Raw genomic sequence first — 14,416 nt, forward strand, 5'->3', positions numbered from 1 at the left:
CAGGGCTTCCTGGAGTTCACCTGGTGTCAGTGGCGAATCCAGTGCCATTGCTTGACTGTCTAGTAATTTCGGAAGATTTATGTTGTCCAGAAACTGATCAATTTCATTATTAGACGGGTTTATTTGTGGTGAATATAAAGTTTCATAGAAATCCCTAAAAATGTTGTTTATTCTTCCAGGGTCATATATTGTGTTCCCTGATAGATCTTTAACAGCACATATAGTTGTTTTTTCTTCATTTATTTTTAACTGGTTAGCTAGAAATCGACCGGATTTGTTACTGTGTTCAAAATTCTGCAAGCGAAGTCTTTGTACTAGGAATTCTGTTTTTTTATTAATAATTTCATTTAATTCTAGTTTTGTTTTGCATATTTTGTTCATTATTTCTTGATCTTGATCGGACGCGTAGGCTTCTTCTAAGGATTTGATGTTTTTTTCTAATTTCTGAATATTTTTGTTTTCTTCTTTCTTTTTATGTGATGAGAAAGAAATTATTTTACCTCTCATCACAGCTTTCCCTGCTTCCCATAGAACAGAAGCTGATGTTCCGGGAGTGTCATTAAAGTCTAAATATGAACTCCATTCTTTTTCAAAATATTTAATAAAGTCTTCATCTTTGAGCAGTGATGTATTGAATCTCCAGTTTTTACTTGGTGTAGTATTATTCTTGTGCATCAGTGTTAAAGATACAGGAGCATGATCGCTGACAGCTATAGGGTGAATCTCAGTGTCTGAAATGTCACTCAGCAGTGAGCTGCTGACCAAAAAATAATCCAGACGAGAGTAGGAGTGATGAACATGTGAGAAGAAAGAATATTCCTTACTGTTGGGGTGGAGGGAGCGCCATGCATCGCAAAGGCCATAGTCGCTCATATACTGTTTGATTATAGAATTAGAATTAGAATTAGAATTAGAATTAGAATTCAACTTTATTGTCATTGCACATGTCACAGGTACAGGGCAACGAAATGCAGTTTGCATCCATCCAGAAAGTGCTTTAGTCGTGATATAGATATATTACAATATAAATTAGCAATAATGATATTTGTGGACTGCCAATTACGCTGAGTTCCTGTTGTGTTGAGCCTATCCATTTCTTCATTTAGTCCCAGGTTGAGGTCTCCCCCAAGAATGAGTGTGCAATCAAGGTGTTCAGAGAGTGCACTAAAAAAACCGTGGAAGAATGAGGGATCATCAACATTTGGACCATGTATACTTACAATGCATAGCTTTTTGTTCAATATTGATAGTTTAATAATTAGAAATCTACCCTCTGGATCTATAACTGTATCGAGTACTGTAAAATTAACATTTTTATGTATTAAAATTGCTACTCCCCTTTGTCTAGAATTATAACAGGCTGCAAACACAGTAGGAAACTCAGGTGTTTTAAGTTCATTTAAACCTGTGACAGGTCTGTGAGTTTCTTGTAATAAAACAACATCTGCCTGTAGTTTTTTAAGCTGGTTAAATATCTTTAACCTCTTTCCTCTGGTGCCAGCTCCATTTATATTCCATGTGACAAACCTCAGTGTGCCCATAATTGTGTGTGTATGTCTAACGATATATGCTGGGTGTTTCCTTTAGACAGGTGAAGAGAATGTGGAAACATCACTTGTTTGTAAATAGAAAGAGAGGAAAAAATTGTGGTGAGAGGCTCCATAAGTTTGACTATGTGTGTGAATATTCACTAATATGAAGAGCTGTGGCTTGCTTATGTGTCCTGTAAGTCTGTGCGCTCTGTGAGGTTGTTGTAGATGTGCTGCCGTTGAGCGCATGTGTTTGTGTGATCGTGGTGTGTGAATATGCAGAAATAGAGGGTGTTGTTTGTAGGTGAGTGGGATAGTAGGTGATCACAGCAGTGGAAGAAAAGAGAAAGAAAGAAACCACATTAACTGTGAGCGACAACAAAAAAAAGAAAGGAAACGGACACATTCCAATTAGAGCAGTGACGGAGGGTGACGGTGTTATATCTGCTATGACATCATATTGATATTACTAGGTTAAACACATGTCAAAGGAGAGCGTGTGAGTGAATAAGAAAAGAGTGTAGCGGGTTCTTATCTGGAGTGCAGTCAATATAACCACGGAGTGGTGCCGGGGTCGCGGTAGAGCTGTGCGTCCACGTAGAGCCGGTCCACGGCGATGACAGCCTGGGAGCCTTTCTGAATAAAACTACGTCGGACTGGGAACAGGACCCTGCGTCGTTCCAGGATCTCTTTGGGGAACTGGTCGTTCACGCTGAAGTCCGTTCCTTTCAGCTCCCTGCCGCGACTCTTCACCTGCTCCTTCTGTTTGAATTGGCCGAATTTGGCCACAATGGGACGTGGTCTCCCGGTTCGCGACCTCACGCCCCCCAAGCGATGCACTCTATCGAAGTCGATGTTCTTTACGGTGTCCTCCGGCAGCTTCAGGTGGATTTTAATGAAGCTTTTCACCATTGCCTCCGCGTCCTCTCCGGGAGATTCTGGAATACCAGAAAACACAAGATTATCTCGCATGCTACGGGCTTGTAGATCGATAACGGATTCTTTTATTTTTTGGTTTTCTATGTTTAGCTGAGTCACGTTATCAGTGAGAGATTTGACCGCCTCCCGTAGCGTGGCATTTTCAGCAGCAAGCGTTTCCACCTGCTGCTGGCTGAATTCCAGGGATTCTCTCAGAGATTTAAATTCCCGGTGTAAAATCTCCACCAGAGACAGCCTTGCATCGAAGCTGGACAATCGCCTGTCGATTGACTCCAGGATGTCTGCAATGTCTTTGCCGGCAGGCGATGTTGTTCCGGGGGAGTCTGCCGGGCGACATCTCTTTGATGACGGCGTCTCACTTTTGGCCGGGGAAGACTTACTCTGGGCCTTGCTCATTACTATATCTTGGAAACAGCGGTCGATGTAATCTTGGAGAGCGTCTAAACTCTCCCCGTTGTCCTCCAGGGTGTTAGAGGTGATATGACAGAAGTAGTTAGTTATATGACAATTTGATTAGTATATTTGGTAATAGTGAAGCTAAAGAAACTTTGTTAAATTCTACACTACCATTCGTTTTTTTTTTCCGCCAAATCTCCGGCGTCTGACGTCACCTACTACATGGGTCGCTTACCTTACCCGTCACTTCCTTTTGTTATGTCCTATATTATTGAACCCACCATGTCTATGCTGATGCTTCTTGAATGCACCACACAGGTACTCGAGGTCATGAGGTGGTTCTAGTCTGTGTTCTCAGTATTTTTCTCCTCTCACCGCCAACCTGTTTTTCCTTGGTTTATTGCTGTGTGTGAATGACAGAAGGTGGGTTCTGATTATATGATGTTGTGTAGGTCAAATGTTATTGAGTGTGTTTGTTCACTTGTGAGGATGCTAATGCTATCTTACACTAATGTGCTACTAAGCTAATTGATGCTAGTTGTAACCTTGTGTGCAGTGATTGTTGAGGTGTTGGTACCTGTGAGTGCTGACTACAGTTTCCTTATGTAATTGTGGATCTATATTTGGGTGCATTGAATGTTTGACACATGCTTTACTGATGGTTCACTTTATTTATCATCACTACAGACCGAATAAATCACCTGAACTTGGAAGTCTGCCTCCGTGTTCTTTAACCTGAACACACCTACTGTACCTGGTCACTCTAAATCAGCTTAACTCCTGGAGACAACACTTTGTCTATTTTATTTAGATACAGTGGCACCTCTGAAGCAAAGTGTTGTCCACTCTTCAAATATCTATCACTGGATAAATGAAAATACTCAAAATTTCAGGAGATATTGTGGCAAGTTAGAACGTTTATGGAAGGCTTCCAAGCTTGAGGTTCATCGAGTACATCTCAAGGAATCAATATCCTCACTTAACGACATGATAAAATAGCTGGAACTGAATATTTTTCAAATCTAATGGTTTAAAAAAAGAACAATCCCAAAGTGTTGTTTGATACAATTATGAAAATGGTCTCTCCTGATATTCCTTGTGTACCAGTCTATACTAAATCTGATTGTAATGAATCTTTGAACTATTTTGTAAATAAGGTCGCTGCCATCAGGTCTAATATTTCTCCTTCATCCTCCCAGTATCACACTGACATGTTGCTTACTTCTGATACCTGCTCCTCTTTTACTCCTGTTACGTTACAGGACGTCAGTGCTCTGCTTGGTCAGATGAAACTGACTGAACTTGACTCTATTGGCCCCTGTATTCTAGACATAATTAATACTTCTCTTCATACTGGCTCAGTTTTAAACAAGCTGTCGTTGAACCATTATTAAAGAAACCAAATTTGGACCCATCTCTTCCAAGCAGTTACAGGCCAATATCAAAATGACCATTGGTGTCAAAGATCTTGGAAAAAACAGTTGCAGAACAACTAAACAACTTTCTGGAGAAAACAAAGCTCTGGACATTTTCCAGTCTGGTTTCTGTAAACTGTCCTCCACTGAAATGGCTTAACTTAAAGTGTGTGGTGATATTCTGATGGCAGCAGCCTCTGGAGAGTACAACGAGTTGGATCTCACCTCTGCTTTTGATACTGTTGATCACAGCATCATGATAAGTAGGCTGAAGGACTTGTTCAGGATTACTGTTGCTTTAAAATGGTTTCAGTCGTATCTATCTGAGACATCTTTGACTCTCTGTGTGAATCATGTGTTGTCTGAAACATCAGTTCTGCCTTCTGGGGTACCTCAAGGATCTGTTTTAGGTCTGATTCTCTTTTTGATTTATATACTTCCTCTAGGCCACAGGTGTCCAACTCCAGGCCTCGAGGGCTGGTGTCCTGAAGTTCTCCAGAGGCCTGGTAATGAACTAATCATGTGATTCAGGTGTGCTGACCCAGGGTGAGATCTAAAACCTGCAGGACACCAGCCCTCGAGGCCTGGAGTTTCCCACCCCTGCTCTAGGCCAAATTATCAGACGTTACAATAATATTTCTTATCATCTCTACGCTGATGACATTCAGTTATACTGTTCTTTCAAAGATTCTCAGTTTGATACATTTTCTTGTTTAAATAATTGTCTGTCAGGAATCAAACAATTGTTAAACTTCAACTTTCTCCAGTTTAATACAGATAAAACAGAAACTTTGATCATTGCTCCTGATCACAAGTCTTCAGAAATTAGGCAGCAGATCAGTTTTTGGCCCTTCCATTAAATTGAGTCTCAGAAACTTAGGTGTTATATTCAACAGTTCAATGTTGATTGAGAAACTCTCTAAACAACTGGTTCAAAACTGTTTTTATCATCTAAGAAACATTTCTAAACTCAGACTGGTGTCAAAGGCAGAACTTGAGATGATTCTTGATGCTTATATCTTTTCTCACTTGGATTATTGTAATGGTCTTTTTACTTGTCTCAACAAATCAGCTCTGGAGCTTCACACTGTACAGAATGCTGCGGCGAGACTTTTAACTGGCACAAACAACAGGTCACACATTACTCCAGTTTTGGCTTCTCTTCATTGGTTGCCATTAAATTTTAGAGTTCATTTTAACATTTTAGTCATAACTTTTAGAGCTGTACATAGTGAAGCTCCTCAGTGCATCTCTGACCTGTTGAAACCTCGTGCTTCATCCCGAGCACTTACGTCTTTAGGTCAGAGGTCACTGTTGGTCACACGGACTCGGTCCAACACACGTGAGGATCGGGCTTTTCAGGCACCAAGGCTGTGGAACTCCCTGCTGTTGTCTTTATGCTGTCTAGACTCCACTGACTCTTTGAAAAAGCAGCTCAAGACATTTCTATACAAACAAGATTATGTGCTATATAAATATATTTTACTGACTTACTTGAATAATATTTTATTTATGAATATTTTTTTTTATTAAAATATTTATTTTCTTTACTTTATCACCTAATTAAATTATAATTCTGTAAATAAGGGTGATAGTGTGGCCTGTGTAGGTTGTCTTCAGGTTCTCTGCTTCCTCCCACAGTCCAGAAACATGCAGTGATTGTGAGCATAAATGTTTGTCTCTGTCCTAGCTCGGTGTCTACCTGGCTACATCACCGTGGTTACTGATGCTGAACCTGTAACCTGGTCTGGATCAGGTTATGTTCAGAGTTTGTGTTTAAAATCGACTGAAGTGCCTCGTTTTCACTGATTCTTTCATTTACAGAAAGCTTTAAGTGTGATATAGATTCAGTCATATCTGACTAATGTCAGTGAATGAGGCCCAGCTGTAAAGTCACAGCAGTCACACTGTATGTGTCTCATTGTCACTGGAGTTTAGGCTCCATGCATTCAGCTGGTGCTGCAGAAAAAGTAGAAATGGTTCTGTTTGGTTCTAATCTGCTGCCGAGTCTCTCTTACAAAGATGGAACTGGAGCTAATCCTGCTCATGTAGCCAGTTGGTAAAAACCCAAGTCACCGTCAGACACAGCAGACATTTAGTGATAATCTCACTGTATGTGGTCTTTTAGCGCCTGCTAGTGGTGAACATGTGGAGTGTTGTTAGTCCGGGTGACGAGTGTAACTGTTGAGTGAGACACACTAACTGAACGGCATTAGTGTGACTTTAAGTTACCATCAGTACAGATGAACTGATGGTAGTTGGACAAAATAAAGACTTTACAATTATTGTGAAGGGCTTCCGGTTAAACTAAGGTCAGCTGATTACCTCATAACAAATTGTTTGCTATCCGGTTGTTCAGTGATGACGCGACAAATCCTACTTCCGGGCCTAAAGTAGTCTGCGTTTAATATGGGTTTTGTGTTGTTAACATGTTTAATGCTTTGTATTTTCTTCTATTTAATCTCAAAAAGCTCCTAAAAACAGTCAGTGATCACCGTTGACCTCCCTCGGCTTTTATTACCGCTAATCATTTATTTAAGCTCAGTTTTTAAAACCTTAAGATGTAACTACAGCACAGCCCATGCAGCAGTATATGAATAACTAACCTCGTATTGTGGATGGATTATCTCAGTTGTTCTCCTGGCTGAAGTTTGGTCCGTTTACAGCATCCTGCCATGCGATTACATTTGTTCCTGACCACCGAGAACCCTCATGTTAACTTTTATCGAGTGGAAAAAAAGTTAGCTTGTTTATATTATGCTAACATAGCTGTGTCGCTAGCGGTCACGTAGCACATCATTATATACCAGCTAGCCAAACTTCAGTAACCCTACAAACGTCACTGCTGTTTAGTTTTCTGTCTTCATTTATGTTGGAAGTGATAGCAGAGCTGTATGTTTGAATTTGTTTCTAAACCCCCGCAGTCAGGACATGCTATATTGTATTTAGATGGAAGCTAGCGAGCTAACTTCCTGCTAACTTCTAACTTCGTTAAATGTCATAAATTCTGTTTTCATGGATGCCTGGATGTTAAACTCAATTGTTACACCTGGTAGAGCAGAACGCTGATCATTTTATTAAAGATGAAAGACTTTAGACAGTTTTTCAACTCTCAGTAATGCCGCAGTGATCGTTTGATATATGGACCTGCAGCAGAGTTTAGGCCCAGACACGGCTAGTGACGTCAGACTGAACAACCGGATTGAACGCAGCTCCCGCTCTTCATTAATATCATGTACTGTAACTCCCAGGTAACCATGGTTACCTAGCCACACCCAGTAGTCTCCAGAGAGACCAACAGCTGGTGCATGTTGTAACACCGTGGCTTTCATAGTCTCTCCTTTTTCTACAGCTCATGTATTCTTCTTGTGATGGTGCATCTTTAGGCTCATACATGCCGTCATTTGTTGATCCTAAGAACATTCCTCAGACTGACTTCTTCAACAACACTAATCAGCCTGCAGTTTGTAGCTATCCACTTCACTGTGGCGTTTGTTAGCTTGTCTTTCTTTGGTTTATTTAGACTACTCCCACAAGCTGATCCTACGTAGTCTGCCCAAGCCTCCCACCGCTGTTTGTTTGGATGGTTTGTTTGCTGCCATCAACAGTGTGTAATGCATTTAAGTGATACTTCAGTCATGAAGTACTCCAACGATAAAAAACTCAACTTTGCTTCCAGATAACTTTAGTTGTATCAACACTGCCCTCTGGAACAGTTTAAAATAAACATGTCAAAGATCTGTACCTGTCTGCATGTTTCTGTCCCCGCCCCTTTCTTCCTGTCCTGGGTCATGTGAGCGCTGCAGTAGTATTAGGCCCACCATCAATGCTCTCATTGGCTGAGACGCATAATGATGCCCATTTCAAGCCAGCACTGATCAACATCCCTCCTGTGACCCATGGCTTTTATATTCAGAGCCAGTGAGCACTTTCACAAAAATCATGATTTTAAAAACTGTGTTAATGTGCGATAAAATATTTGTTGGTGTTAATCAGTTAATGAGTTAAAGAGATAATAACAGGTTAAGTTGCCCTAATAATTAGACTTTGATGACAAACTGATGTGATCTCCATGTTTCCTGTGTTGGACTGTGGGCGAGTGTCAGAACTGAATGTACTGAGTAACATGTAGAGTTTAAATATGCGTCAGTTCCAGTTTTAGAGCTCTAAAGTACAGCTATCATGTTAGGAATATGTTAGGAATAGACAGAAACACTGAGGTCAAATCTTTATTTTACCACAAGCTGCATTCTTGATGTTCATGAATTCAGCAGGTTCATGATTGTCTGCAGCATTAATCTCATATTTCCATCTAAAGTGTTGAATTTGACTGTTTGATGTTCTTTATGATCTCTGGCACCAGTTCATCTGTAGGCCGAGCTCAGTCCATCCATTTAGTGAAATGATGTTTAAAGGTCTCCTTGTTCTGTGAGCGTGCACAGATCCTGAAGCAGAAAGCCTGGGTTAACAGAGAAATGATCATCACTGTGATAATGCTCATCATCTCTGCCTGGGATTTGAGGTTTTGTCAAAGCAGCAAAGAAAGCCTGGCTATGTTTGACTGGGTGTGGAAGCAGCTCCCAGTTTGAGTTCAGGAGACAGACACCCTCTGTACTTTGAAGATCAGCTTCAAACTTTCCTTTTTCATAAAGCTTATAGTTCGAGCTGGATCAGGTGACCCTGAACCATCCCTTAGTTATGCTGCCATAGGCTCAGGCTGTTGGTGGACTTCCCATGATGCTCTGCTCTCTTCTCCACTCCCCTCTTTTCACTCCTGATGATTTTATATGTCACTACTGCATGTCCTTAACTTGTGTCTTCTCTCTCCTTAGTTTGTGTTTTGTTCTTGTCTCTCTGAGCTCATCTCTTCTCTTTCCCCTCACCCTGCAACCAGTCATGGTAGATGCTCCTCCTGGAGCCTGTTTTCACTGGGAGGATCTTTGTGTCAAAGGGAGTTCTTCTTCCCACCATCACCAGGTGATGGTTGGGGCTTTCTCTCTAATATTGGAGGCTGTTACCTTACACTGTTAAACAGCTTCAATGACTGTTGTTGTCTGTTGGGAATTGCCACCTATAAATAAAGTTGAATTGAAAATAAATACATTGAATGGATGTAAATGGATAGATTTTATTGTATGTGACAGACAGAAAATGATCGTTAAAAGATGGATTGTTGTTTTGTGTGTCTGCAGTCTGTCAGGCTGTCTGATCACAGAGGAAGGCTGTACTTCTCTGGCCTCAGCTCTGAGCTCCAACCCCTCCCATCTGAGAGAGCTGGACCTGAGCTACAATCATCCAGGAGACTCAGGAATGAAGCTGCTGTCGGCTGGACTGAAGGATCCAGGCTGGAGACTGGACACTCTCAGGTATGGAGAGAATGTGTGATAGAGGACGAAGAGTTGGAAACATTTCCTGTGTCCTTCACTCACTTCCTGTTTGCTTCCTGCAGATGACACATGAACAATCACAGTTAGTTAAGAAAGTTAATCACAGAAATTTAAGATCAGAGATTTTGTCACTCCTAATATTGCAGCAGTTTCTTGTATGTTATTTTCTCTTGTCAGCTTAAGGATGGCTTATGTCACCTGAATGGAGAGCTACTTTGCCTGCATGTTATCTCTTTACAGTAGGGCAACATGGCCAAAAATCCATATCACAGTATAATTTGAAGCACGCGCAGTAACGATATATATCACAATATATTATTTTCTTATGTATACTGTATTTTCCAGACTACAACGTGCACTTAAAATCTTTTAATTTTCTCAAAAATCAACACTGCGTTTTATATATGAATTCTGGTTGTGCTTACTGACCTCGAGCCGATTTTATGTGGTACACAGCGCTCAAAAATCTGTCAAAAAATGTTTTATTAAAACTTTGGTTAACTATGAAGTCGCATTGATTGATGGATTGTCAGAGCATTACAGCTGCCGTAGCCAGAAGCCTCACGGAGTAATCTGGGTCCAAAACTCTGTCGGCTTCAGGTCCCAAAGTCTGACGAACACTGACGCTTCACTGAGAGTGAAAAACTAAATTCTTTCATCTTTAATAAAATGATCGCCGTTGCTGCTTTACCAGGTGTTACAATTAAGTTTAACATCCAGGCTTCCATGAAAACAGAATTTATTACATTTAATGGCATTACAGGTTAGCAGGAAGTTAGCTCACTAGTTTTCATCTAAACATGATATAGCATGTTCTGACTGAGATTTCTAGTAAAAATACAACGTGCAGCTCTGCTATCACTTTCAACATAAATGAAGACAGAAAACTAAACAGCAGTGACGTTTGTAGGGTTACTGAAGTTGGGCTAGCTGGTATATGATGTGCTACGAGATCGCTAGCGACACAGCTATGTTAGCATAACATAAACACAGTGAAGCTGGAGGATGAACGCTAACTTTTTTCCACTCGATAAAAATTAACGGGAGGGTTCCCGATGGTTAGGGACAAATGCAATTGCATGGCAGGATGCTGTAAACGGACCAAACTTCAGTCAGGAGAACAACTGAGATAATCCATCCACAATAGAAGGTTAGTCTTTAACATACTGCAACAACATGGGAATAGAGCAGCTGCAGAGAATTCAACATTAATGAATCAACGGTACAGAAAGGGAGGAAGCGCAGTTGTTGGCTTTCCACATAGTCCAAAACATGCTTTGTCTCTTTGCTATTACTGTGGCCCGGCATAATTTGCAGATGATGCTTTCAACCAAAACAGGCGCAGCTTGACGAAACCATCAACATGCGGTATAGTCAAAACCTCTGCCGTTGGCCAAATTTATATCATTTCTATGGTATACCGTTTGTACCCCCACCTCTAGTTTACAGTAAACTGTTCCAAATGTAAGCACCACACCTCAAATCCACCCTCTGCCTTTTGTCTGCTTAATAGACAATGCCATAACGAAAGAATTGTCCTCTCCTGCCCATGAAATGGACATAGTCAGTTATCCAATTACTTTTGGTCTCTTTAAAAAGAGGGTGTCACATGTTAACCTTCGGGAGTCGACAGACGCACCGGGGTGTCAAACTCACATGACCAATTTAAGACGACACAGTAACAAGATGCAGTGACCCAGAGTCTCAGTTTCAACTTGGGTCGAAAGTGCGGACTTCAAACTATTTACCAGTTTTTCATTGTGTTGATAGGCCACGTAAAACCAGAGTTAAGTTAAAAAATACACGCAATGTTTTTTTACGTACAGCGATAGCACACGCTCTCTGCTTGGGACTGAAAAAAATTGGAAAAATTGTTGGAAAAATGTACCATATCGACCAATCAAAAAATGATATGGCAACGCATGGCATTTGGTTGTTTGGGAAGAGAGGGAAGTTTTGGCAGTGACACCGGCGAGAGAGAGAGCGCGCGAAAGAAAGAGAGAGAGGTTTGATACGTAAGGGATTTGTGATGTTTAGCGTGTTTGGTGGCTATAGTAGTTAGTGCGTAGTGTAGTCGTTGTGTTTGTGTGTCAGTTCTACTAGTGAAAGTCACAGTAGCTGCCTTAAAGCCACCAAAGGCAGACTGCAGTGTAAACGCTGTCTCCACATGGAAAACAGGAGTGATCCACCTCCTGATGTCAGACCTGCAGGTTTATCCCTGTTCCCTGCTGTTCTCCTCTGTCTTATAGTGACACAAACTATTTTTGGAGTGGCACAAATCATTTGTGTGGCTTCTTATTTGATGCAGAACACCTGATTGTTCTTTAAATAGTTTGAAATGCTTATATAAAAACCGCTTGAGGCCTCGGCTGCATTTTTAGGGAAATAAATGGTAAATGGCCTGTATTTATATAGCGCTTTACTAGTCCCTAAGGACCCCAAAGCGCTTTACATATCCAGTCATTCACCCATTCACGCACAGGTGATGGCAAGCTACATTGTAGCCACAGCCACCCTGGGGCGCACTGACAGAGGCAAATAGTTGCAGAGTTGTTGTTTAAAAGGATTGGTTAAACATGTTTGTGGTTTTTCCAGTAAAAATGTGACTTTTTTCTCCTCTTATATTTTGTCCAATGACTGGAGATATGGTGTTGATGAATGTGTCAGAACTAATCCAAAGATATAACCCTGTGCAGTCTGGAGAAATGGCATCATCCAGTCTGTCCTGTTTCCATCAATCACTGTCTGGTTGGCCTCAGTCCTGAAGCATGACGGGGCCAGACAATAAGGTCTTTAGAGAGGCTGTGCTGTCTTTCCTCCATCCAGGACCTGTAAAGGTCCAGAATGAGGGACAAACACATCTCTACAGACCTTTCACATCATGGAGATAAACTGTTCACATTTCTTCCTTCAGGCAGACGATACAGAGTGTTGTTAACAAAAAACAGACACCACAGACAATTCATTCCCCCGGGCTTTCACTTTGATGAACACTGTGAATGTTCATGTGTATGAGAGCCATGTAATGTCCATGTGTGCATGCTGACTGTGCTGCTCTGACCCCTCCTCCTTTCAGGGTGGAGCCTGCTGGAGTCCGATGGTTGAGACCAGGTCTGAGGAGGTGTAAGTGTGTTTTTAATGGGATTCATGAAAACAAAGCAGCACACATTCAACCATCTTCATCATTTCAGGAGTCATCATCAAAGTGTCAATGAACAGATGATGGATCAATAACTGCAGCTGGATTGTGTTTGTTCTCTCCATCAGATTCCTGTCAACTCACAATCGACACAAACACAGTGAACACAAAGCTCCAACTGTCTGACAACAACAGGAAGGTGACACATGTGGAGGAGGTTCAGTCATATCCTGATCATCCAGACAGATTTGATGTTTGTCAGCTGCTGTGTAGAAATGGTCTGACTGGTCGCTGTTACTGGGAGGTCGAGTGGAGAGGAGGCGTTTATATATCAGTGAGTTACAGAAGCATCAGAAGGAAAGGAGGCAGTGAAGACTGTGTGTTTGGATACAATGATCAGTCCTGGAGTCTATACTGTGATGATAGATTTGGTTCCCTGATATTTTCTGTCTGTCACAATAAGAGAGAAACCTCCATCTCCTTTTCCTCCTCCTCCTCCTCCTCTGTCTCTAACAGAGCAGCAGTGTATGTGGACTGTCCTGCTGGCACTCTGTCCTTCTACAGAGTCTCCTCTGACACTCTGATCCACCTCCACACCTTCAACACCACATTCACTCAAACTCTTTATCCTGGGTTTATGTTCTTTCCTGGTGCCTCAGTGTCCTTGTGCTGAGTGTAAAGAGTGTCTCCTGTTAGAGAAACACTCTGACTGTTGAACAGATAGTTCAGTCTGTACATGTCTGTCTCTTTCACTCACAAACACGTTTTCAGATTCATGGATTCAATCAGTTGATGTTTGAAACTCTTCTAAATGATTCCTTGTAAACTTCTTCCTCTTCAGTCACAAACAAACAGGAAGTGATGTCACATGTGTTCCTGTCCACACAGCAGAATGAGTCTATTGCTGACAGTGATGTACAAACAGAGTGAGCATTTCTGAGGCCAAAATAAACTGAGTAGTTCACTGAATGAACAATGGACTGTGAGCTCAGTTCCTTCATCATTAGTATGGATCATATATGTATATGTATTATATTAGTATCATATATATCAGGTGCTGCTGGTTTCAGTCATTGTGCAAATGTGCTGTTTGTAAGGTTGTAAAGCTGCAGTCAGCTGAGACTGAAGAAGTCACCTGATCAGTGAGCAAACGTGAAAACGTCGAGATGAACAGAATCAACCTTTTGGGATCAGCCAGCAATGCAGCATCATTGTTGTTCAGGTTCAGAGGTTTGCAGGAATGAACTGATGACCAGAAACAGCTGCAAAGTCCAATAAAATACCAGCTGGAGTTCAGCTGCATTTGAAGAAGTCAAAGAAAAGTAAGGATGGCAAAGGACGATGTTTTCTTCCAAAGAACTGAAAACATGGTCGACGCCTCATTAGAAGAATAATCTGGACATTTGTGAGGAACTCTAACCAAGAAAGCAACACAAGAAAGCAACGTCACACAGATCCAACAGACAGTTTCCATGACTGGAAGTAGGGCTGGGCCATATTATACCATTCACGGTAATACCGGTATAATGTTGGGCAACAATAAGAAAATGAAATATCGCGATAGAAGATGGGTAAAACGCGCATGTGCAGTGCCTTTGTTTTCATCCGCAC

The 14,416-nt window shown here is 41.3% G+C and overlaps 1 protein-coding gene across 1 annotated transcript in view; it reads left to right on the forward strand.

Annotated features, from left to right (window-relative positions):
* LOC116315633 (NLR family CARD domain-containing protein 3-like) overlaps positions 1 to 13,600 on the forward strand; it is a 58,550-nt gene extending 44,950 nt beyond the window's left edge. The window contains exons 9-10 of the mRNA XM_039603291.1: positions 12,743 to 12,789; positions 12,934 to 13,600. Coding sequence (XP_039459225.1) covers positions 12,743 to 12,789; positions 12,934 to 13,478 — 592 coding nt within the window. The 3' untranslated portion in view covers positions 13,479 to 13,600. The remainder of the gene's footprint in view (positions 1 to 12,742; positions 12,790 to 12,933) is intronic.
* Positions 13,601 to 14,416: the final 816 nt, after the last annotated feature.

This window comes from Oreochromis aureus, linkage group 3 (genome assembly GCF_013358895.1).
Source record: "Oreochromis aureus strain Israel breed Guangdong linkage group 3, ZZ_aureus, whole genome shotgun sequence".
Taxonomy (NCBI): domain Eukaryota; kingdom Metazoa; phylum Chordata; class Actinopteri; order Cichliformes; family Cichlidae; genus Oreochromis; species Oreochromis aureus.